Here is a 26,021-nt window from a genome sequence, read left to right on the forward strand (position 1 = left end):
ATGGATTTCGAAGCTCCCAAGGCTCTGAAAGAGTCGATCAAAAACCAAACCGAAGTCGGACTGGAGATAACCAAGCAACTCCTTCAAACAGAATTGAGAGACAAGAACATGGTGTTCTCGCCACTCTCCATCCATATAGTGCTTAGCATGATAGCCGCTGGTGAAACAGGTCTTTCTCTGGACCAGTTTCTTTCTGTCCTCAAGTCCAAGACCACAGACCACCTCAACTCCCTCGCCTTCAAACTAGTCACGGCCGTTTTAGCCGACGGCTCCGCCACCGGTGGCCCATGTTTGAACTTCGCCAATGGTCTCTGGATCCACGAGTCTTGTCCTCTTGAACGATCTCACCAGCAAGTTTTGTGCAAGTCTTACAAGGCCAGGCTTAAGCAAGTCCCTGCCGGAACCAGTTCCGAGGAGGTGAGAGTTGAAGTGAACTCATGGGTGGAGGAACAGACACGAGGCCTTATCCCTGAGATTCTTACGCCGGGATCAGGTAATGGGGGTCGCATCAGTGCAAATGCTTTATACTTCAAGGCAACTTGGAGGGAAGAGTACTTCGATGAATCAGATACCAAAGAGTATGTGTTTCACCTTCTTAGGGGAGATAAAGTCGATAAGGTAGCTTACATGACGAGCATGGGTGAGCACTATATTACTGCCTTTTTAGGGTTCAAAGCCTTGAGACTCCCTTACCAAGTAAGTGAAGACTATAAGGATCACCGATACTTTTCTATGTGGTTGCTTCTTCCAGATGCAATAGATGGACTGCCAGCTCTGGAGCATAGGGTTTGTTCAGAGTCAGGGTTTATAGATGTTCATCTTAGTTCATGGGAGAGTGTTGAAGTTGGTAAGTTTTTGATACCAAGGTTTAAGATTTCTACTAGGTTTGAAGCCTCGGGTATTTTAAGGGAGCTAGGGCTGACGGCTCGTGACTCGAATATGTAGGGCTGGGCACGGGACGGGACGGGCCGGGATTTGGTGAATCCCGTCCCGTCCCGAAAATAAAAGAACGGGACGGGAAGGTGTTTTTTAAAAATCTGTCCCGTACGTCCCGATCCCGACTTAAATTTTTTTTTTTCAAGTAACAAATTAATTGATTATCAAACACCACCATAGGTGGAAAAAACGAGTTGAGAAACTCCAAGCATTCAAATGCTCCACCACAATTGATCAGTGTATGAAATTTTCGACATTTTTATGCTGTTTGGAATAACATTAATGAAATTAATGGAAAAAAAATATCCAAAAATACATAAACAAAAAAAAAGAACATTGATGAAATTAGAAGTACTAAAATCAACAAGAACATAGGTGCATAGGTGCTAAATTACATCCCACTTTAAAAGTACTAAACATCCCACATTAAAAATTAACCCTCAAACAACAACTAAAAATATCCAAAATCACACAAGCAAAAAAAAAAGAACATGAATGAAATTAAAAGTATTATTTTAGACCAAATTAAGTGTGGTTGAGTGCATTGTAACACCATGCAACCTAAAAAATCAAGTATAAAATGAATAAAATCAAGTATTCTAATATTACGGGACGGGACGGGATTTTTCGGGACCGTCCCGTCCCGTCCCGTCCCGTTATGGTAATATTAAAACGGGACGGGACGGGACGGGATTGCTATTTTCAAAACCTATCTCGTCCCGTCCCGCTAACTTTCGGGACGGGACCGGTACGGGATCGGGATTCCGGTACTAAGTGCCCAGCCCTACGAATATGTATCATCAAGCCATAATTGAAGTTAATGAAAAAGATGGGAGAAGTTTGCCTTTATATATGGTCTTACGTGAAACATTCTCAATTGTATTCTTGTTCTGTTTCTGTTGTTTCTCTTACTTTGTCCTTATATATGGAACTGCCGTGAATGCTGTCTATGTTTGCTGATTATGGTTTATCACACCGGGAACAGAGTGAGTAGATATGTGTTACCTTGTTCTTGAGTAAATCTCAGACTTCTGTTCACGTCACGACATGGATTCCTCCACAGATGTGGCTTTCCTTTCCTCATTGGAAAAAAAGAAAAACAACCCATACATGTGGATTTTTAGTTCAAGTTTGGTTCGAAGACGGAGTCCTAGCCTTGCTGGGATTATGTTTCGTGCTGAAGTTTAGTTATGCATATATAGCTTTTGTCGTTCTTTCTCTCTATAAATACCTCTGCACAGAAAGTCAGGGTAAATTCGGACACGTACGTACTTTCTTCATCACATATATACATTTCTCTTCATGAAGATCTGCACAAGAAAAAAACGTTTAAAGGTTTCCGGTAGCTACAATTCTATGAACGAAGATGTCCTAGTAGAGATTCTGTCAAAGTTACCAGTAAAGTCTCTAATTAGGTTTCGTTGCGTATCACAAGAATGGAATGCTCTTACAAAAAACACACACTTCATTGCCAGACACCTTAGTTGCTCTGATCCTAATCGATATGTTTTCCTTGATCGCCTTGATCGCCTTGCTGGAAACGATGGAAATAAGACCAGATTATATGGAATGTCACTGCTTCAGGATGATGGGGAAAAAGCTAAATTTACGAGTTTAGATTTGTCTTTCTTCAACCATAAAAGCTGGTTCGCTGTAGATTATCTGGGATCAAGTAATGGCTTAGTTTGCCTTCTGCTGGAAGATGAGAATTGCATTACAAAGGAAAGGGAAGATTCAATAGTAGTATGTAACCCAGCGACGAGAGACTTTAGGTATCTTCCTACACCTACTCCTTTTAGGAAGAAGGGAGATTGGCCTCTTCTGTGTTTTGAATTCATGCGTGACAGTAGGGAATTCAAATTGGCGAGTATTTTCCCATATGTTTCTGATAATGGATCAGAAGTAGGTTTAACGTTTCAAGCCCAAGTGTTCACCCAAAGTACAAATTCTTGGAGGCAAGTTATAAACAAATTAGAATTTCCATCATCCAAACGTGATTGTCATACACATTCATCAAAATCCTTGAACGGGGTGATGTATTGGGCGGCAAAGGATACTAAATCGAACGAGAACTATGCTTTGTCTTTCGATATATATGATGAGGTCTTCCATGTGATAGACCTACCGATGCTGCGGGTACCCGAAAATGTTCATCTGAGAAACCGACCTTCATTCCTCATATGGAAAAATTCACTTGCAATGCTACGACCTTCACTACCAACTGGATACTACCAAGAGCTTTGGGTGATGACCAAGAGTGGAACAACATCGACATTTTCTTGGACTCGACAACTCAGGATGCGAACCTCATCAATTCCTTCAGGGCGCCTCATGGGATTTCTGAATGAACAATTACTTCTCAAAGCATGGAAAGAAATCCTTATTTTGTATGACCCAGAGACTAAGAAAATGAGAAAGATTCCTACACATAAATCAGCCAAAAGGTATTGTCAATTCCATCATTATGTGCAGAGCCTACTTCCAATCTGGTAGCAGTCTAGATTCCACATTCCTACCGATGAACTTTTTTCTTTATGCTTTTCATTGTGGTTTTTTTTCTTTGTCGAAAATGACTTGGAGAAATTTTAATGATATCTCTAATGGTTAAATACACATTTATTTATTTTTAATAGATTATATAAGATTTTATAGATACGTAAAATTATTAAAACGATATTTATATTAAAAATATAGAAAATATGACACGTGTTTTGATGATGAATTGTAACGTGGGTTAAAGTGGGTCGTCGGATCCGCTATTTAAATCTCAGACTTTTGTTCACGTCACAACAGGGAGGCCAGAGAGAACTCGACAATTAGACCAGTGATTTTGGGTTTGAGAGAAAGATATCGAGTGGTGGTGGTGCGGGAGCATCGAAACGTCGTCGTCTTGCTGCGTATGCGGCTGGTGGCCACCGACGTTGAGATGGCCAAAACAAGTACTGAAGTATAGACTACTGGATGGTAGTACAAGTGTGAAAGATGTAACAAATTGGTGTGTGTCAGCTAGGAAGCAAATGTCTATACTTGAAAGAACCTGGTAATGTTCTTGTAATCGGACTTGAAAGATTCGAGGGCCTAATGGCTGGAATGAATCCACTGCATTTGAAGAGTTTTTGATGCTTGCTTTCGAGCTTCATATGTGCAAAGCAAGCCAGGTATATATGTTTCAGTCACTGTTACTTTGTCAACTCTCTATCTATCTCACCGGAAATGGCCGCCGTCGTCGGATATGTGTGGACTCCTGGTGACGCTGTGTTTGTGAATTGTGTGAGGCTGTCTGTAGCAAATGAAGCTTATTACGGTTCTTGATTATGGGTGTGTGAGTTGTTTTAATACGTAGGTATTTTTATAAGCAAAAATAAAAACTAAAAATAAAAATTAATTTCTACGGCCTGGGCAGAACGACGCGTGTCTAGGCGTTGATGTGTATGTGGGTGTTAGTGGGTCGTGGGGCCCACCATGTAAAAAATTTAAAATTAAAAGAAAACTAATTCTTGCGGGCTAGGCAGAGACGACGCGTGTCTAGGCGGTGACTAGTCACGTGGTGATAGCGGGTCATGGGGGCCCAACCAGAAGAAGAGAAAAAGGCGCCGGGTTCTGCACACTGTTGAGCTCCGAGAACGAAACGACGTCGCAGCCGATTCAGCTCCTTGCTGGCTTGCTCGATCTCCGGTAACTCTCTCTCTCTAAATCCTTTACTCCTTTCCAATTCGGCTTTAGCACGCCTCCACGGAATCCTAATTTCTCGCAATTTGTTCCATTTGATTCGTTAATTTCATGCTTCTCTAAATCTCAAAACCTAGTTTACTTCTTTATTATTCTCCAAATCCTTGAATCACTATGAATTACAATCTGATAATCTATATAATGCAGGTGGGGGTTTTCGGTAGTGTTAGTTAAACCATAGATTGATATTTTTACGTCATGAACCACACTCCGGCTCAGTTTTCTAATCCTAATCCTAACCCCAATTTGTTCCACTCTCGGCCGCACAATGCACATCCCGAAATCACCGCTCCTCCTCCTCCTGACCTTTCGACCGCAATCTCATCCCTAAGTAGCCTCATTCGTGACTCTGCCCGGATCCTTGACTCACTTTCCGCACTCCTTCCTCTCCGCAGCCAAGGTGATTCTGATGGCCTTGTTTCCTGTCCTGTGAACCCCCATCACCGTTTGCATCCTCACTCCCTTTTCTCCCACTCCCTCCGCTGCCCCCGGCCTCTCCACCACCTCATCCCACCGCTCCATTACCCCAAAACCCTCGAATCCACCGACCAATCCCAATCTGGTGAGAGTTTTACTCAATCTGGTGATCTGTGCTTGTCCTTGGAGCATTACTATGCGGAATTCGGGTGCAATTTGTTCTACCGTGATTGCCCTGGTGTTGTTAACTCTTCTGCGCTGGATGGTTTCGATAAAACATTCACACTTCCATCAGTTTTGTCAGCCGAGTGTGCGAATTTTTCCGGTAAAGAAGTTGGGGAGATGATGGATTGTGACAAGGTATGTAGTAAATTTCTGCCGTCAGAGTCTTGGGCTGTTAAGAATGAAGTTCTAAGGTGGAATGAGTATCCTCCTATGTACTCAAGCTGTGTGCTACGTGCCGTTTTGGGGTTAGGTGTGCTTAGAGAGTGTGATTTGGCGATATGGGTTATAGCAAATTCACCCAAGTACGGGATTGTGATTGATGTGCCCATGGGGGATCATATAGTTTTGCTCATTACCCTGTGCTTGAGGGCAATTGTAAGGGAAGCTTTAGGTAAGGTAAATGATAGAGATTCAGAGAGTGGGTATTATGAGTGTCCTGCTTTGGTTGAGGCATTAGTGTGGTTGGCATCTCAGCTTTCCAAACTCTATGGTGAATTGAATGGAAAATTATTCGCCATAAACACTCTTAAGCATTGCGTACTAGATGCTGCCTTGGGCTCATTTGTTTTCCCTTTAAAGCAAAAGGAGACAGAGTTTCATGGTTTAGAAGAGGGTTCATTGAATTTGGATGCTGAGGGCAGTTGTGTTAAGGATGAAGATGTTACTAAACCACTAAGCACTGAGATGAAGGGAATCGTTATCAGTAAGGTGGTATTTGTGTCCCAGGTTGCAGCAGCCATTGCAGCGTTGCATGAACGGTTCTTGCTTGAAGAAAAAATTAAGGGAGAACGAGTTTCACAAACCCTCACTAGACATCAACGGTATGACATTATGATCAGTTTCTTTTATATTCAACTGGCTTGCAGGGTTTACTTTTAACAAGCAAAAAAATCTAGTTGAATTTATAACTAGAGCAAAAGAGGATAAAAAAGAGATAAACTAAAATGCTCATTTAATTAGATTTCCAATGTAATAAATGCTAAGTTTTACTTCTTTGTAGAGTACTTGAGCATGATTATGTCTCCCGACGAGCTGATGAGGAGCGGAAAAACCGAAGTCAGTATAGACCTATTATCGACCATGATGGGCTGCCTCGGCAAAAATCAAGTAACCAGGTACCATTAATAGTTTTATTTTGGGATAAAATAGAAGATACATAATACCTGTCTGGTAATCTTTAGTGTATTTAAAGTATGGCTAAGCGGCTAAAGGAATCAAGTCAATCAACCTAGTGATAGCCTGATATATGGTTCTTCATGCATTCCTATATAAAGTTTTACTAGATTGTTATCTTCAGACATTACTTCTTTAAAGAACCTTTCATGAATATTGGGAAATTGCTCCTCACTTTTAGAATCTCTGACGTTCTTTGTTCTTTGATGGTTTACATAAGGAAACTAACAAGACCAAGACAAAAGAAGAGTTATTAGCAGAAGAAAGGGACTACAAACGACGAAGGATGTCATATCGTGGCAAAAAGGTGAAGCGTACAACTTTGCAGGTAAGGATCAAGTTTATTTTATTATGTTCATTTTTAATGCTTCTTCTTGCTTACATATATATGACATATGCCCCATTTGATGAACTGAGATATTTCTCGTTAGTTCTTCTTAAGCCTTTGACTGTATTCTAATCAAAAGCAATGCAACAATCAAAAGTGGAATAGAGTTTTAAGGTAGAGCAAAGGAAAAGAAAACTGAATCCCTTTACATTCGAGATTAGTGCCTGATTGGCTAGTATGCTTAAGGGCAGTCAATCTGCTAAAATATTATTGGCTTACAGTTTCCTTATCTTGTAAAACAAACTTATTTTGTAGCACAAAATGGTTCTTGAGCATATTGTTTGAAATATAGCATATAGAGCTAAAAACATTGTTATTATAATTTCACACCATGCAATTTTGTGGCAGTGAAGGTAGGAAACTAAGATGAATCTAAGAAAAGTCCTGAAATATTGACATCAGTTCCTTTCACCCCTTTTCATTATACTGAATTTTTATTTAATTTTCCTGTCCGAAGGTTACCAGGGATATTATAGAGGAATACATGGAGGAAATCAAGCAAGCTGGAGGGATTGGATGCTTCGAACGAGCAATTGAAGGGCAAGGGAGCATTCCATTCAAACTACCTACTGCTACTGACTTCACCACCGATGATGATAATCGAACAAAAAGAAATAGTGAGTCAGAGGGAGGTAGCCCAAGTCGTTCTAGGAAACAATCACATTCACGTTATACTATAGATTCCACAACTTCCAGACATGCTTCTGCCAAAGGTCAAGGGAAACCAAGTCATAGTCTTCACCGCGAATATCTAGAAGATTCTAGAAGTCTCAGTAACAGTCGTGATACCGAAAATTATTACAGAAGCCCAGAAAGGTCTCGAAGTCGTGGATGGTCACATGGGAAGAGTGAACAAGATCATCGACAGCGGACCAATACCAAGCATCATGAAAGAAATTGGTCATCCAAGTATCATGATAGTAGATCCAAGTATGTTGATAACAGATCATCTTCTCTGTCCAACTCACACCAGAAGTCAAAACTTGAAAGATATGAGAAAACATATGAGAGTCATAGTTCAAACTCTCTGGAAAGAGATACTTTTGACGATAGATACGATCCCTTGGAATCTCATGACAGATATGAAGAGGATCAATCTTCTAGCAAAAAGTATGATAGAGAAGGCAGATATTCTGTAAATGAGCAAACTACGGAGTACAATTAGGAATCAGAGTGCAATCTGGGGTAAGTTATCCTTGCTTTTTCTTTTATGTATTTGTAGTATGCTCTTGTCTGATTTAGAGAGTGACCTTTTTCCTTTTTCCTTTGTGACATGGTTTATTGACACAATTTTGCAGTACGAAGTCATCAGGTTTCAGCATATTAACTTCATCTGTATCCTCCTTTGTATCCTTGACTGTTTTTTCTGTCAGCTGCTAATCATTTAAATTTAAATTCATTGATCTTAGTTTCTTATTACTTGTTCTGAATAGGCAATAATAAAATTTACTAGTTCTGGCATGATAGTTTCCATGAATATCATAGGTTTCTTAACCCTTTTAATTTACTGAAGTCTTCTTATTTGTATCTACATCATCTTTTACCTTCTAGAGATGGAAAACCCAAATCAGATCTAGCTATTTTAGCACTGATGTGATTTAGAATCATGATAGTAAAATGATACTATGGGGATGGGCTAGCTGTCTCTGTCTAGCAGAATGTTCTCCAACATGGAAGGAGTATGATATCTGCTTCAACGGATTGTAGCATAGCCCCCAAACACCCCCATTATGTTAGCTAACTTCGCTCACACCTTTGGTGCAAGCAAAGGACATTCATGATTCCAGCAACTAGTTATTGCCATATTCGGAGCAAGTCGAGAGCGACATCTTTTTACTCTGTTTGTTTAGGTAAATAGACTAATATACAGACACTTGTTCTTCTCTTTGCAATCAAAGATTATTGTGAAATAATATAAATCCTTACCAAAGGCTAGCAAGATCTCTGCAAATAAGGGTAGGTAGGTTTGTGGTTGGATGCCGAGCAGGCATCATTATTTTTCTCCATCGAGGAAGCTGTGATTTTGCCCTCTTAATCATAGATGAAATTTGCTTGCTTTTCTCATAGCATATCTGTTTTGGTTGAAGTTACTGAAACCTTTTCCTGTTGCATGTAGCTACAAGAACACAGCTTCTGCTAGATTGGTAAAAAAGGTAATATGAGGGGCAATCTCATGCTCAAAGCTTCTCAGCCTGCATGAAGTTCAAGATGAGGAAGCTGGTTGTAGCAGACTACTGGTCTTTCAGCTATTGTTGCAAGTACTCTGCTCAAAGAATGCAGTTTAGTGCTGATAACAAGTCTTTATACTAGTCTGAACATAGCGCCTGGCTTCTTCCCCCACTGAAATATGCAAATGGAAGAAATTGTATTTCAAGCATTCTTACTTTTTGTATGGATGTTTTTTTTTTACATGATGGCAGATTCAGAGTTCAGTTTCTTGTACTTCCATATACGCATTTTAGGTTTTAGGTTGTATGAGCTTTCTTATTCCATTTCTTTTGTTCTCGATGGACAAAGGCTCTAAACCCTCTAGAGCAAACTCGAAGGCAATGCTAGAGGAGGGAGGTAAGGAGGTGCTCCGCTCTCTCCTTCAGAGCCTCATTACTTCCATGACAAGACAACGCAGTTAGTTCTTACTGGAACTCGAGTCACTAGACTAACATGGCCTGATATTTGGCTCGTAGGCAAAACTTAGTACGTGAGATAACAATCAAGCAGATGACTTGTATAGACGAGTTTTTTGTTGGCAAATGTTGTATCACTAAATGAGTGATGACTCTACCGATAAACACTCGCCGGTTACATAATCCGGTAACAGAAAATTTTGTTAGGAGAGGGATCACTTTGTTCCGAGTACTATTTGTCTGAAGGTGCATAATGCAATTTTTCAACAAAGCAAAAGTTTTATTGCGACTGCACCCTCATTTTGTTACATAATTCAATTTGGTACATACGGTGACGGTAAATGCCAACCACACCCGGTGACTCGGTCACTCTCTTCTCTAGCAGTGACTGACAGTGAAGGACGACTAAGCAGTAGATACTGTCAGTAGTTTATGCCATTTGTCAGTTGAAACTCTAGTTTGCGTGTCACTCTCTTTCATTAGAAAACAGAGCAAACTAAAAGACAGACTCTTTTTTGCCAAAAAAAGAAAAAGAAAAAAAAGACAGACTCTTTCTTCTGCTTCTTCTTCTTCTTCTTGTTTCTCTCTGACAGATGATGAAGAAGAAGCTCACAATTCTCTCTGACAAAAACCCATTAGTCTGAACAAGCCAGTTAAGCAGTTCTCCTCTGTAGTTTCCTTGGGTTCCTTTCACAAATGGCCAGGACAGGTGTCTCGGAAGAGACTGATAAAGAAGCAGCCATGGAGATAAAGAAGCAGTTGAGGAAACTGGTCAAGGACATTGTTGAAGAAGAAGACTATAGGGTAGAGACTGCTGAGGAGGCTATGAGGGCCTTGTCTTCTTTGAAGAACTTGAAGAGTTCTAAAAAGTCTCTCTCTTTCAAACTTGATGTTCCTCAAGAATTTAGGTGTCCTATTTCTGGAGAGCTCATGATTGACCCTGTTGTCTTGGCCACTGGACAGGTTTGCAATTTGTGACAATACCCTTGTTTGATTTCTAACCAATTTGACTATGCATGCAAGAAACTGATCTAGTCATTGAAATTTTGATCGTTCTTAGTTCTGAGAATTTTCTTTTTGTTTTTCATCAAGTTGAGTATCAATGTCGTTTATGTGTTTACAAGGCTGGGGGTTCAATAACTTTTTCTCTCTGGTATTTCTGCTTGATCTTTCAAAACCCAAAAAGAAAATTGGTTTGGAGTGTCAACTTTTTGAGTTTAAGGACTTGTCAACTCTGGAACTGTTCTTGTGGATGTGAGTAATTGTATGAAATTTCTTTTTCCATTGACCACTTTGATATATACAAAGAATTTTCTTGATTAGATATTAAGTGTTGCTCTCTTCCTCCATTAGAATTGAAAAGGCAGAAAATTGGCTTTCATTGATTACAAACGGGTTGTTGCTTACTTAACTTTAGAGCATCTGTGATTATAAAGACTCCAATTGGTTTTGATATGAATGAGGTTTGCTTGCCTGCCTTATGAAGCTTGATTCCATTTTGAGTTTGTGCAATTTCTAATCCTTTTTGAATTTCATTTGATGAACTGCAGACTTATGATAGGCCATTCATCCAGAGGTTGTTGAATGAAGGTAGCCAGATATGCCCTCAGACCAAGCAAGTCCTTGCTCATACTATCCTGACCCCAAATAACTTGGTCCGACAAATGATTTCACAATGGTGCAAGGAGCATGGTATTGAGTCTCCGAAACCTGTTCAAGATATTGGTGAGGAAATTGTCACTAGTGCAGACCGAAACTATCTGAATGCACTGCTTCAGAAGACTTCATCATCTTCCCTGTCTGATCAGAAAGAAGCAGCAAAGGAACTTCGACTGCTAACAAAGAGGAGTTCATCATTTCGGGCTTTGTTTGGCGAGTCGGCTGAGATCATTGCACAACTGCTGAGTCCACTTTCACAGGGTCAAGTTGCCACTCATCCTGACCTTCAAGAAGACTTGATCACGACTCTACTAAACCTTTCAATTCATGACAACAATAAGAGATTAGTTGCTGAAAACCCATTGGTGATCCCTCTCCTTATTGAATCCTTAGTGTTTGGAACCATTCAAACAAAAAGCAATGCTGCAGCAACTTTCTTCACATTATCAGCCATCGATTCCAACAAGATTGTTATTGGCGCATCTGGTGCTCTCAAACCTCTGATTGACTTGTTACATGAGGGGCATCCATTAGCCATGAAGGATGTTGCCACGGCCATATTCCGCCTATGTACAGACCTTGAAAATAGAGGAAGAGCCGTCAATGCTGGAGTGGTGTGGGTGATTCTGAAGAAGATAATGGATGGTGTATTGGTTGCTGAGTTGCTGGCTATACTTGCAATCATTTCGACCAATCAGAAGGCTATTCAGGACATGTGTGAATTTGGTGCTGTGTCTTGTTTGGTTAAAATCATCAGGGAGAGTAATTGTGAGCGCGACAAGGAGAACTGCATTGTGATCCTGTACAATATCTGCTTTAGTGCTCGGTCTAAACTGAAGGAGATTAAGGACGAGGAAATGTCGAATGGTACATTTTCTAGACTTGCACAGAGTGGAACTTCAAGAGCTAAAAGGAAGGCCATTGGAATTCTTGAGAGGTTGAATAAGACTGGTACAGTAACACACACTGCTTGAGGGAAGTAGTACTTTCTGTTTTTCATTTTTGACCCCCCAAAAAGAGAAGGTACATTTCTCCATGACCTCGTGTAAATGCTACTTCTACATTTTGCTATTATACTTCCCAATCTCGGCTTCTTAACCTGTACAAAAGTAGTCATACATTACCTGTAATGCAACCTAGGCAAGTTTTGGTCCATTTGAGGCCTATAGACATTGTAAATCTCATCACTATGAAATTCACAAGTATTTTGTTTCTTCTGAGTTGTATTAGCTGTCCCATTTTCTAATTTCTGACATCTCCAATTAGTACCAGCTGCTCTTTGAAATGCCAACATTTATCCATTTCTATTATTTGACTGAAATTATGATGGTATTTGGTGTTTTGTTTCTGTTCATGTAAATCTCATTGGAATCTCTCCTTCCTCACTACTCTAGTCTTGATTATCCGGAGATGTGAACCTTTCCTTAGTCACTACTCACTATTTTTGCAATGTCCCACACACTGAACTAATCTAACGGATCACGTCTCAAGAATTTCAATACTCCGGAGCTCTATAGAATGCTTTCAATACTCCGGAGCTCTATAGAATGCGTCATCATAGTTGGATTTCGTGATCGATTTAGCTGTATCATTTTCTATTTCCGACATGTTATTCTTTGGGAAGGCTGATATGTTTTGTTTGAGCCAGCTGTGAATACTACCCTCTATGAAATGACAACATTGATTCATTTGGATAATTTGACTCCAAATGCTGATATTTGGTATGTTGTCCTCGTTCAAAAAGGATTTGGTCAAGGCCTATTGAATAAGATGGATCTGTAGGGTCTTCCTTGTTCAACTTTAGGAGTGTCGGCAAGCTGATGCACCATGCTGCATAATTTCAAAACCTCCTTTGTCTTAATGCACTAATCCAAATTAGTGGACAAAGTATTCTGCTTTAATCTTTGATTATGACTTTTCCTGACGGTGCCATAAGAATTGTGCTTAACTTTAATACAAAAGAGAAGGAAAAAGAGGTAATTAGGGCGGAGAGTGATGCTGAAATCTGGTCTTTCATGCTGAAGCTGACTCACTATTCCATCACCAAGATCACATTACAAATCTAAATGTGGTAGGTGAACTGTAGAATATAACTTCAATGATGCAACACCTAGAGAAGCTAGGCTGCTTGATCTTGAACTTCAGTGGAGGAAGAATAATTATGATGCTCCTGTTTTCACTAGTCTTCTCTTTGTCATTAGAAGAAGTTTTAACACGCTAATCAACTTGGTTTTGAAGTGCAAATAGTCTTTGGTTATGGATAGATATGTATACTGAACAATGTACATGCCTACATGACATGACAGTAGGTGTACATCAGCTTCTGCAGAATCTGATTCTGGTGGAAAATTGGCCTTTTGAATGTGCAGACATTCAGGTTCTATACTTTGAGGGGTGAAGAAAAATCTCCAAGTCCTAGTCCCAAGATTGTAACGCATAAGAAAATGCTAACCACAGTTCACTAGAAGACATTGCAGACCCTATCCATGTCACTTAGTATGGAACCCAACCAGAACAAGTAGACAACTCAATTCCACTCATATGCAGCCTGCTTGTGATCATATGTCATTTGCTGGTCCCATCCTTTCAATAAAGCTAAAGATTCATGAAGATAAAGAATCTGATTTCACCAATAGGAATATGATTTTATCTTCTCATACATATGTAATTTTGTAAATCAAAGTGTGAAATCCATTGTCTACATCATCTTGCGAAACTTATTTTGTCACGAATATTGTTTAGTCATCCGATTGAGTTACGATGAGTATGATATTATTTGTTCCGCGTGTAGTATAGGAATGTGATTTGCTATGAACAATTATCTACTAGACTAGAAACCTTTTAGCTGCATTTTTGATCTGCTTTCGGTTGGAGTGGTCCTTGAGAGGTAAGGGATGATGGAGTTGCTCTGAGTATGACAAGACCATAAAGAAAAAAGATGGTCCATTAATATGATCATGGAATTGTTCAGTGTTCTTCCCTGCTTAAACAATGAGAGCCCACAATCAACGGGGAATTGAAGCTTCTCATCTCAGAAGATACCATTACTACTAATCATGGTCACAAATTAAGGTCGAGAGTATTTCATGAATCATGACACCGAGTCTATACTTGCACCGTCGTGTATACAAAAACTTTCCGAATTTTAGATAACCAAAAGGCAGCACCGTAGTAGGCCAAATATGTCAAGAGAAATAGTTCATACATAAACAACGTCCTACTGTAGTAGTCCCAATACCCGTATAATTGAGCGCCAACCCTCAAAACCATAGGAAACAAATTGAGCGTGCCAACACAACTACCATCTAAGTGGCGTCGTTTTGGTTAGTTGCACTTGCACGGTTGCACCGTCTCGCCTCCCAAACCTAAATAAAGTACCAATATGATGGAACACGAATCTATACTCTATCTCTAATGTGTATGTTCTTCCTTGTATTATGTAATGGACTTGGCCCATATGATAGTAGCAACCGTAGGAGCCCATTTGGTCTATGTAAGTAGGTAGTTATCATAAGAGGTTATTCTCCTTGATTGTAACATAGAATTCCATCTTTATAAGTCTCTAATCTATCTAGAATCAATATTGATGAATGATACGAATGTTGTTTAGTTTATTTCCTTAGATTTCCCTTAATTTCTTAGTTTTTCTTTTATATGTGGATTCTGATCCTAACACAATACCGATAAAAAAAGTCCCCAAATTCGTTCTCTAGATAAACCCTAATAAAAATTTTCACGTTTCTAACGAAGTTCATCAACTCAGGTATCCGATTTCTTCCTCTGTATTTTTTTGTATTTGATTATGCTTTAGAGATTTTGAGCTTGTTTGATATCAATTTCATGTATGATAACTCCAAAATTTTCATAGGTTGTGATTGTCCTGTTCGCTTTGATAATCATTCTTGTAAATTTAATTATCTGTTTATCCTTTATAGATGTCTGAGAACACCTCCCGGAAAAGGTGTAGGGCAAAACGGGAAAGAAAAAGAGTGGGACTAGAAGGAGAAGATAGCTTGGTGGATAGGATCAGTGCTTTGCCAGATGACATTGTTATTGGTATAGTGTCCTTGTTGCCCTTAAAGGATGCCGCAGCGACTTTGTGTCCTCTCTAGGAGATGGGAGCATGTGTGGAAGTTTAGTGCTTCTCTTGATTTTGAACTTAGTTTTGAGGATTATCTATATTTAACTTGCTCTCGTAGACTAACCAAAGAAAAAGACCAGGAATACCGCAGATTTATCGGTTGGGTAGACTCTGTTATAGGAAAACATAGAGCCCCAACCATCACACGATTCAGGGTTTGCTTTGGTTTAAACCGTCATTGTCTAAGCTTCTTTGTTGATAGATGGATCGAATTTGCAATGAATAAGAGAGTTCAAATACTTGAATTGACGGATCATAGTAATATGTATTCATTTCCCCAAAAACTTTTAGGTTTGGAAAAAGAATCTGACTTGAAGCTTAAGCGTTTAGATTTTGCTGACACTCCTGGGTACAGTACTGGATTTAAATTTCTTCGAGTTCTTTGTTTCGATTATGTTCATGTGACTCAAGAAGTTCTTGAGCACTTCTTGTATAATTGTCCAGTTCTTGAGAGATTAACTGTGTGGTCGACCAACAGTTTGGTTGGTTTGAGAGTTTCTGGTCCCTCGATTACATTGAAGTATCTAGAGCTAATTGAGTGTGGCCTCAGGAGCGTTCAGATTTGCGACACAAACCTGGTTTCTTTAACTATTTCTCAAGATGCAGAGATTAGCCTACTTCTCAATAATGTACCATCACTTGTTGAGATCTCCTACGATACATCTAGGTCCATGGATTTACCGCAATTCCTTACTCAAATTTCATGCTGCCCTCAACTGGAGAAGCTCAAGCTGAAGCTCGTAGTGGTTAGTGTATATATTTCTTGTGTTTTGGTTTTCTTTTCTATTTGTTTGGGTAGGTGTGTCTGGTATGTTATATGTGTGTGTATTCACATCGATGCAGTCTAAAAGTGATACACAACTATATTGTTAATAACAAATGGTTGAGATATTAATGTCTAGTTGTCACATCAAATGGTTTAAAAAGGGTTCGTCAAAATGTGGTTCACCGCCCATTCTTAAAAATGACAATTCGTTCTTACTGTTCTTTGTTTTCAGGACCATGATCCATGTCTTGTATTTCCCAATTTTGCAAAGCTCAAGCATTTGAAACTTGAGGTTGATGAAGGCCGCTCCATGGGTTTCCAGAATGCCATGTGTTTCCTGTATGCATCTCCTTATTTGGAAAAACTTGTGTTGGAGGTATGTTACTTGGTTTTACGGGTGAAAAATCAGTATTCATTAATGCATAATAATTAATCTAAAAGCTATCCAGGCCAATACACAAACAAAGAATTGAGATCATACTAAAGGTAAAAATTGTTATCTTGGTTTAATATGAATGATATGAATAGACCAAATCCACTTTGTTTTTAGCAACTCCGACAACTTCAATATTTTTAATGTTTCTGTTTCAAAATAGATTCTCCATTTTACAACAATTTTCAAAATCTTCATATTTCTTTCTTAACATTTTGTAGGTTGCTTTAAATTTAGGGAATTTCGTTTTTTCTTTCCTGACTATCACTATTTTAGGGATAGTTATAAATAATCAAAATATGAGGAAGTTGTTGAAGTTGCTAAGAGATTGAAGATAGAGTGAAAAGTTTTTCCCTAAAATAGAGAATAAATAATCGAAATATGGAGAAACTGTTAGAGTTGCTAAAGGATTGAAGATGGACCGAAACTGATTGACTATTTGTCATTTACTTTTCTCATGTTGATTCGTGAATTCTCTGTATGGTTCATCCTTTACCAAATTCTGACTTATGTATGTGAGTTATTGTTCATGAATTTGATGTCTGATGAAAAAAAAAAAAATCTTGTTGTAGATGGATCGATATGCGCCCCACGAATACTACATGTATACAGGAAATATAACAGAAGTGGCCCATCGCCCTCACTATCACCTAAAGGTAGTTGAAATAAAAGAGTATTCGGGCGGACCATGTGCCAAGTATGTCACGTATTTGATCAATAATGCCGTGGCATTGGAGAAAATTGTCATTAAACCTGTTCATCATCGGGCATCACCTGGTGAGCGGAATGAGTGGAGTGAAAAAGAAACAGCTCGGGCAAGAAATCATGCAATGCAACTCCTTAAAGGAAAAGCGCCTTCGTCTATTGAATTTGTGTGCATGTAGTAATTGTTGTGCTTTGCATAATATATTACAGGTTCAAATACAACTAGCCTCTTGGCGCATTTCGCGCATGCCAATTTGCTCTTTTTATTTTATTTTTTTCAATTTCTAGCGATAATTATTTTAAATTAATTTTGTTAAAACATTTTCTTTTACCATTACAATTGTAAAAGTAGTTACTGCAAGTTTACTATCCATGAATCTAGGACTCCCACGTTTGTTTTCTTTTTCTTTTTTCTATTTTTGGTTTTATAATTATCAAATTACCACTAAAACCTTGAGACATTAACAGTGTTTTATAATGTAATAATGAAAGGGTAATTAAGGTAGTTTAAAAACTTAACCGTTAACAAAGTCAAAAAATTCTTATAGCTTTATTAATAGTAGATTTACCTCATGTAGCATTTTGAAGTGCACAAGTTTCTGAGACAAAAACGTAGGGAATCCTATTGTCAAAAAAATTCCAGTCACCTATGTTTTTAAATGTGCTAGTTTCCGTCTTCACGATTTAAGAAAAAATAACTGTTTGGGCTCTCAAAAAAACAAAAAGAACTGTTTGGGCTTATTTGATCACACGCTTTTATGGACCACCCAGGAAATGTGCCAGCTGGCCCACCGCCTAGGCGTGCAAACCTCCACCTAGCCCACATAATGGGAAAACTCCAACAATCGAAAGCCTATGTAAGAAATTTTGAGCACTCAAACAAAACGGCGTCGTTGTTCCAAGTCGTATAACAGAATTTGCATTCTCTATCTCTATGAACCCTAATGAAAATTCATGACCGCCATGACTGCTCTCGCGAGCTTCAGGCGTACGAGGAAAGCAGCCCAAGAAATATTTCATCGCCGATGAATGTATGTCTCCTACGTAGATCAATCTCTAACTGTTATCTATATCGATCATTTTTTGATTAACCTTCTTTCTTTACTTGTTACAAAAGTTTCATATGGTGTGATTTCTTTCATTTCTTCGGTTACCCTTCTTGTAAATCCAGTTTCATGACTTGATGCTAATAATGAACGAACCTGCAAGCCTTAACTCGTTGTCTGTTTATGTATTAGATGCCTGATGAGCACACCTCCCGGAAAATATCTAGGGCAAAACGGGAAAGAAAGAGATCGGGAAAGAAGCAGAAACTAGAAGGAGAAGATAGCTTGGTGGACAGGATCAGTGCTTTGCCAGATGACATTGTTATTGGTATAGTGTCCTTGTTGCCCTTAAAGGATGCCGCAGCGACTTGTGTCCTTTCTAGGAGATGGGAGCATGTGTGGAAGTTTAGTGCTTCTCTTGATTTTGATGAGGACGATCAACTCTTTGCTCGCTTTCATGGACTTGAACCTGAAGAAATGGACCAGGAAAGCCGCAGATATATCGATCGGGTAGACTCTGTGATAGGAAAACATAGAGCCTCCACCATTGAACGATTTAGGGTTTGCTTTGATCTAGATTTTCGCTTTACAAAATCGGTTGATAGTTGGTTTGAATTTGCGATGAATAAGAGAGTTCAAGAACTTGAATTGGAATTTCGGAGCGTATATATCCTCAGTGGAGTGAGGGGACCTAACTGGATAAATCGTAACTATATGTATCAGTTTCCACCGAAGCTTTTAGGTTTGGAAATGGAGTCCGACTTGCAGCTTAAGCATTTGGATTCTGCATGCAGTATTGGATTTAGTTTTCTTAGAGTTCTTCGTTTCACGAATGTTGATGTGTCTCAAGAAGTTCTTGAGCACTTCTTATATAACTGTCCAGTTCTTGAGAGATTAAGTGTGAAGTCTACCGGAAGTTTGGTTGGTCTGAGAGTTGCTGGACCCTCGATTGCATTGAAGTATCTAGAGCTACTCAGTTGTGATGGCCTCAATAGCGTTCAGATTAGTGACACAAACCTGGTTTCTTTAACTATTTCTCAAGGTGCTGAGATTAGCCTACTTCTCATCAGTAATGTACCATCACTTGTTGAGGTCTCCTACAAAATATCTAGGTCCATGGATTTACCGCGTTTCTTTACTCAAATTTCACGCTGTACTCATCTGGAGATGCTCATGCTGAATATTAGTGTAATGGTTAGTGTATATATTTATAGTGTTTTGGTTTTCTCTTCTTGTTGAGATAGGTGAACAATATATTTGTGGTAAACTGCATCAATGTGAAAAACACATTCCATACATATTAGAATAAGTGGTTCAAAATTGTAGTTCTCCTACTATTCTCCAAATGGCAATTGTTTCTTACTGTACATTATTTTCAGGACTACGATTCCAGTCTTGTATTCCCCCATTTTGCGAATCTCAAGCATTTGGAACTTACAGTTGAACAAGACAGCGAGAGGGGTCTTCAGTACATGCTATCTTTCCTGGAGGCATCTCCTTATTTGGAAAAACTTGTGTTGAAGGTATGTCACTTGGCTATGTAGTAGTAAATAAGACTATTCATAGTTGAAAATGCATAATAGTTAATCAAGAAGCTACTACACAATCAAGGAATTCAGATCATGGTAATGGAGATAATGAGAAATAACTCAATAAGCATTATTTATCTTTGGTTTATTAGGAATGTACCTAAACCACATTGTTTTAGCCCTTGAATAGAGTTGGGATTCAAGAAGGACGACATAAACAGGTTAAGCATTTGTGATATTCTCTTCTCGTGTTGATTGTTGATCGACATCGCTTTCTGGTTCTTCCTTAACCTAATTCCATCTGCAGCATTTGATGTCTGCTGAAATTGTTTTCTTGGTGTAGTTGGAGCGATATGTGACCCGTGAATACTACAAGGTAATAGGAAACGTAAAGAAAATGGCACATTGTCCTCATTATCACCTCAAGGAAGTTAAAATAGAAAACTACCGGGGTAGATCATGTGTTAAGCATGTCATGTATTTGATCCATAATGCCGCTGCATTGGAGAAAATTGTTATCAAACCTATTTGTAATCTGGGTTTGCAAACAGTGAACAGCGAAAGACAAGAAGCTGCGGCGAGACATCATGCTATGCGATGCCTTAAACGAAAAGTGCCTTCATCTATTGAATTGGTGTGCATGTAGTAATTGTGGCGCTTATATTATCTAGGTTGCAATACTTCATGCACTGTAAGAGCATTTCAAATTACATCCTTAAGTTCCGATTCTGTCATGATTTAAGTATCACTACTGCTGTATTGTTGATACAACATTGTCTAGTAAAGTGGGACTTTGGTTAACCAAGTATGATGTTGAACTTCATTTCAATTTCATTTTGTGCTACAGCATTGGCTTCTCCAATTTGCATCTTGCAGTAAAAGCTCTGTAGTCAGGAGGTTGAGATTTTGTGTTTCTTGATGAGTTGTTTGGAAGTATGTATACCAAGTTAATGGTGTAACATTTGGAGATGTGATTTTGAGGGTGAAATAACTATCATTAGCAATGTAGGATACAAATTAACCTTTCTTGGTCTTTGACATCAGCTCAAAAAGTTAAAAAGAACAAAAGAGTGAATCCTAATGGCATTAACGTCAAAGTTATCTATTGCTGATTGTTACATCCCCATCAAAATAAGAGCAGCAGTACTAGTGTTTGTGACATATTTCCCTAGTGATCAATCGCTATAGGGGCATTCTTTCCTTTCCTAGGAGCAAATGATTACCCCCTCCCCCTCCCTGTGGATTCCAAACTCATGAAGCACAAGCAGGCACCAAGCAAGAGAACAATCCCAGCATTTTCTTCTGCAAAAACCAAAATAACATCGAGTACAATTATTGTCCAGCTGCCAATGTTGAGAAAAACACATGAAAAGAAAAATTTAACCAGCATAGATTAAGTTCTAAGTAGGCATCAGTCAATTCGGAGTCGAAAATGGGTTTGAAATTTGTGACATAATCCACTAGAGGCCATTTTTTTCAAACTCATCATGTGAAACTTTAGACCATTTTGGTGCATCATGAGTCAGAATTTCATATTATAGAGTCTGAGATTGAGAATATATGTTTGTACACACCCGCTTGGTAGAGTGAAGGAGCTCAGGTGGTATCTTGTAGAGGTCTTCATCAACCGGCTTGGGAGGCCTCCTTGGTCGCAAAACGGCATCGTTGCGGCGAGTGTGATACTGCTGGTAGTGTAGCTTTGACGGTTCAGTCACTTCGTCATGGACCTTAGCTTGATGCTGCTGCTTCTTTTGCTCCTTGACATGCGGGTTTTGAGTGCATCTCTTTTCTCTCCCTCTTGCAGTTGTCTGCAATTACAGTGTCACCATCATAAGTCATGAGTAGACATAAAACGACATCATTTCATTAGTCCTCTCATCGCCACTTCATCAACAGCTTTTACTTACTGAATGACATTGATGGGTGCTTAGGTGTATGTTAATTTGGTCACTCAAAACAGAAAACTGGTCGAGTATGATTTGATCTTACAACGTGTCACATTGGTAAGAGGAAACTGAAATAATCATATTTATATAGACATGGTGTTGGAAAATACGAGTGTGCAAGTATCTACTCAAGTATAATGTACCAGCAAACATTAGCAAATCGAGTACTTCAAAATCATAGTTTCAAAGTCCTGAGTTTTTGAAATGGGTTTAATTTCTTTTAAAATCATAGGGCATGGCATTCAATCTTAAAAACTTTGAGTCTGTCTTAGGTGTTCATAGTAATGAAAAACATGATGGGAGGAGTTACTTAAACTAAGAAAATGAAAGACAGAAAGACACCTAGTACCTCCATAGCTCATTATAAACCAACCAAAAATTGCAGACCACCATTAAAACTCAACCACCCAGTAGTGACAAAAATATCACCATTTTCTGGGATCAGAAATATCCCAATGACCATAGGAATGAAAAGATGCAACCTTTTCTTCCCAAATTTGACACAGATTCGCAACAAGAATCCATAATAAGGAGTTAAAAGAGTAAAAGTTGGAACCTTTCGAGAATTAGGAGCAACAACAACACGAGAAGGCTTCTTCTTCATCTTCTTAACATCAACAGCATACAAGTCAGCATGCAGATAGGCTGCCGGAACATCGCTCTCACCAGAAGAAGAGCTGAACCTGATCAAACCAGCTTGCCTTGCACACTCAAAATACTGAGTGATTGGCAGCTCATTGGCATAATCCCAGTCCCCAAACGCCGGAATTTGACCGCTCCGTTTATAGTAGTCCTGCCACCACCATCAACCACATCCATGATAATTCAGCAAGATAAACTACTTAAAACAACGATATCAAACAAGTGAAGCTAACACGGGAATATTGTTTGGAAGAAAATTACTTACATCCATTGTGGAAGAAATGGCCAAGACAGCAAGAAACCAATAAGCTTTTTAAAGGGTGGAAATTGAAAGGGAAAGTTGGAGAAGAACGGTGAAAAGGGTGGGAATTAAAAAGGGAGAGAGACAGGTTAAACGAGGCAAGGAGGGAGGTGGGGTTGTGCAGAGAAGCTCCAGAGGAGGGATATAAATACTGGGTCAGAATGTGAAGAAGGAGAAGAAGAGGGAATCTAGGGGAAAAGAGAGAGATAGTACAGAGATGGATGGATCTTACTTGGACTTTTATGGCAATACAGCACAGTTAGGTCAGTAGCCTCAGGTTCTGAACAACAAAGGGACCTTGTTTTAGGGGGATGGGCTACCAAGCTGCTGTGACTTATGAATTATGATGCTTACAGTTGCTTAAAGAGATAGAGATCAGAGTTGGGTTGGTTTGGACTTTGGACTACTCTGGTGCAATGAGAGAAAAGGAAGGAGGAGAAAAGCTGCTTTTAGCTTTTGTGGTGGAGGTAAGTGCTTTTAGTTGACTCAGTGGCTATGGAAGTATGCAAGAGTCCAATGCCACATTGCAGCCATGCCTGGAGGGAGAGAGAGACCCTTATAAATATGGCAGTTCTATAAGAGGGTTTTCCCCAGACAGGGTAGGGGCCTACACTGAAATTTAACCAGTGTTTTTTTTATAAAAAAAAATTGTGAAAGAGTGAATTCAACTCAACTATAGGCAGAAGCATGAGAGGAGGTATGGACAGGTTGAAAAGGGCATTGAATTTTTAATGTGAATAGCTGCTGCTGAACTTTTGGTTGCTGCTGCTGCTACTACTGTCGGGTGTGGTGGGTGGCTGGGTGGTTCTATAATCTAGACAAGGGAAAAGGTGAGTTTGGGAATAGGACTTTTTGGAGAAGTGAAAACGCCCATTAATAAGGGATCTTGTCCATTTTCTAGCTTGTAGCACCAAGCTGCTGCATAAGGAGGGGGATGGTCATGCATGTGGATATTGAACAGCACATATTACATGACCAGAAGCCATGTGAAATCACTGAAATGGCTTGACCTCAGTTTGCAGAGGTAAATGTTTATTCTCAAGAGTCTGGACATGACAAGATCAAATATGTACACAAAAACCAAGCCCTAACATGGTTAAGAAAACTAGAGTTAGATAATTGCCGTGAGCATCAAACAATGTGATTAGTAACATGCTCAATTCTGCTCGGATGGGATGAAATGATTTTTGTGTGATCTATCACATAATTGAGGAGATCGTAACTTAACATACAAACGTGTGTATGGTTGGACGCATCTATAAATAAACTATATGATGCACTAATGTATTGAGAAAAGTTTCAGAAATCAAATATTTTCATCATATATTAAGATTTAAGAGTTAAGGGAGTGAGTTCATAGACAACAATCTCTAATCCAATGTGTGTTGCAAGATTACTAGAACAATGTGTCCATAAATCTCCACTGGATCTTGCACAAATGTTTGCCGAAGGACACTCTTAAAGGCTCAATGACAACTTTTAGTCTTAGTTTCCCATTATGATTTACAAGGTACTATAAGTACATATCTTTGTGTGAGTAAATTGCCAAAAGAAGAGGAACCAAATGAGGCAAAGAATTCTACCCAATTAAGAAGCTAATGATGAACACTTTCTAGTTAAACAAACCAAAGTCAATTACTGAGATACCAAAATGGGGGCATCTCGATTGTTTACGGTTTTACACTGACCTAGAGCTGGAGGTGGTGATTATTATTAGTAAAAGGTTCTTCTCTCAAAGCCAGAATAAGCTAGCTCCATTTGAAAACCAAACCAGAGCACCAATAATGCCAGAAGCTCATGCATGTGAAGCTGCCTGAGAATCTGTGACTATACCAAAATCAAACTATAATCTAATCCTTGTAAATACATATAGTCAAGATTAATGAACACACTCAGATCTTGAAAAACATCCTCCCCAGAGATATTTACAGATTCTTTTTCTCGTTTGTTTATGGGGAAGAAGAAAACCCAAGCGCAGCAGAAGGGAAGGGGCATCGAGAATTGCTTCCCTCGAGGAGTAGTCCCTAAATTTTGACTCTTCTTTCTTTCTTGTTTTACAAGTTTTACTGCACTGCTCAAAAATTTCTGATCAAGAAGCTGTAAAAAAGAGAGGAATTGACTCGTAAGCTTTGGGGGCGGTGCAAATATTGACCTAAATAATATTATGGGAGAACCCCAAAAAACATGGCTGTGTCGCCGATGGATTGGCATGCAGATATGAAATAGGGGTGGTGACGTGGTGTAGGGTATGGTTAAGGGTAGGGGTCCGCCGAATTGACCAGAGTAAAGGTGTGTGAGGTAAGAAGTCAACACTATCACGTCCTAGACACACACACATGTGTGGCAGTGTGAGCGAGTAAACGACACTGCCAACCGACCAAAGCATTAGGATTTTGATAAAAAGTCCAAAAACGAAGGATGGCCCCAATACTGTGTCCTAAAACCCACGATTCCTTCCCTGGATTGGGGTCAGGTCCTAATAGCCATTTCACACCATTTAGTAAAATGTGGAGAGGTGTCCGTCCAAACGGACCCAGGTCGGCAACGTAGCCAGGAGGGTTGTGGTTGTGGTCGTGATTAGGATGGTCTAGTCCTCACGTTTTTAAAAGAGTGAGCAGTTTCTTTTATATCGGAATTATGGCCGGAGACAAAAAAAAAAAACTATACTGTCAAAAAAAACTTAAGTAAGTTTTGCAATCTCTTATTACATGCCGAGTATCCTTTTTCCGTCAAATATCTTACGATACACATAATGTTTATCCGCGGGTCGATCGACTCACTTTATACTCAGTAGTGTGTTTGAGGGGGACACAATTTTTGCCTAGTCTAGTCCATTCTTGGTTCGTCAATGTCATACCCCATAGATGTCTACTAGTTACTTAGTTAGTAGTTGCCCATTTATTCAAATATTTATTTTGTTTTTATTCCTTTCCTCGGCTTTCAGCTCCAATTTGGGTCTGGATTTGAACTTGGACCTACTAATGCACATAATGAGTCCATAAACACGGGCTTGAACTTTCATAAAGAAGCTTTGGGCTCCTCTGGTGAACTCTGTTCCTATTAGGCTTGTACCACAATATCACAGGTATACTCAATTATCTTCTAATGTCCAATTTCGTTTAGGATTTTCTTCCGGAAATACCATGTCCTGCTTCATTTAGGCATTTCTTCCCTAAAATACCCTTCCCTAAGTTCATAGGAAGCACAATTGCACAACAAAGCAACCCACCCCTCTATATAATCTTTGCCAACCCAAATTTCCCATTCACATATTTCAACTCTCCAAAGCATTTCCCAGATTAAACCCCAAATCAAATACCCACTTGGGTTTTCAAGGGTTTTGCCGCAAATGCTTGCTCAG

The 26,021-nt window shown here is 39.2% G+C and overlaps 4 protein-coding genes across 4 annotated transcripts; 3 read left to right on the forward strand and 1 right to left on the reverse strand.

Annotated features, from left to right (window-relative positions):
- Window positions 1-945, forward strand: LOC101300652 (serpin-ZX-like). Its single transcript, XM_004304744.1, has one exon. The coding sequence runs from the start codon at window positions 1-3 to the stop codon at window positions 943-945; it is 945 nt and encodes a 314-aa protein (XP_004304792.1).
- A 3,889-nt stretch (window positions 946-4,834) lies between these two features.
- Window positions 4,835-9,442, forward strand: LOC101300357. The gene is made up of 5 exons (XM_004302070.1): window positions 4,835-6,128; window positions 6,308-6,422; window positions 6,701-6,808; window positions 7,326-8,053; window positions 8,167-9,442. Exons 1-4 carry the CDS (start codon window positions 4,864-4,866, stop codon window positions 8,031-8,033), a joined length of 2,196 nt encoding a protein of 731 aa, XP_004302118.1. The 5' UTR covers window positions 4,835-4,863; the 3' UTR covers window positions 8,034-8,053; window positions 8,167-9,442.
- A 646-nt stretch (window positions 9,443-10,088) lies between these two features.
- LOC101300635 (U-box domain-containing protein 9-like) lies at window positions 10,089-12,368 on the forward strand. Its single transcript, XM_004302071.1, has 2 exons — window positions 10,089-10,455; window positions 11,043-12,368. Exons 1-2 carry the CDS (start codon window positions 10,189-10,191, stop codon window positions 12,123-12,125), a joined length of 1,350 nt encoding a protein of 449 aa, XP_004302119.1. The 5' UTR covers window positions 10,089-10,188; the 3' UTR covers window positions 12,126-12,368.
- An 8,381-nt stretch (window positions 12,369-20,749) lies between these two features.
- On the reverse strand, window positions 20,750-23,062 carry LOC101300926. Its single transcript, XM_004302072.1, has 5 exons — window positions 22,893-23,062; window positions 22,625-22,789; window positions 22,274-22,510; window positions 21,346-21,579; window positions 20,750-21,073 (listed from the first exon to the last, which is right to left on the reverse strand). The coding sequence occupies exons 2-5, from the start codon at window positions 22,628-22,630 to the stop codon at window positions 21,023-21,025; spliced, it is 528 nt and encodes a 175-aa protein (XP_004302120.1). The 5' UTR covers window positions 22,631-22,789; window positions 22,893-23,062; the 3' UTR covers window positions 20,750-21,022.
- Window positions 23,063-26,021: the final 2,959 nt, after the last annotated feature.

The sequence above is a fragment of the Fragaria vesca genome, linkage group LG6 (assembly GCF_000184155.1).
Source record: "Fragaria vesca subsp. vesca linkage group LG6, FraVesHawaii_1.0, whole genome shotgun sequence".
NCBI classification, from domain to species: Eukaryota; Viridiplantae; Streptophyta; class Magnoliopsida; order Rosales; family Rosaceae; genus Fragaria; species Fragaria vesca.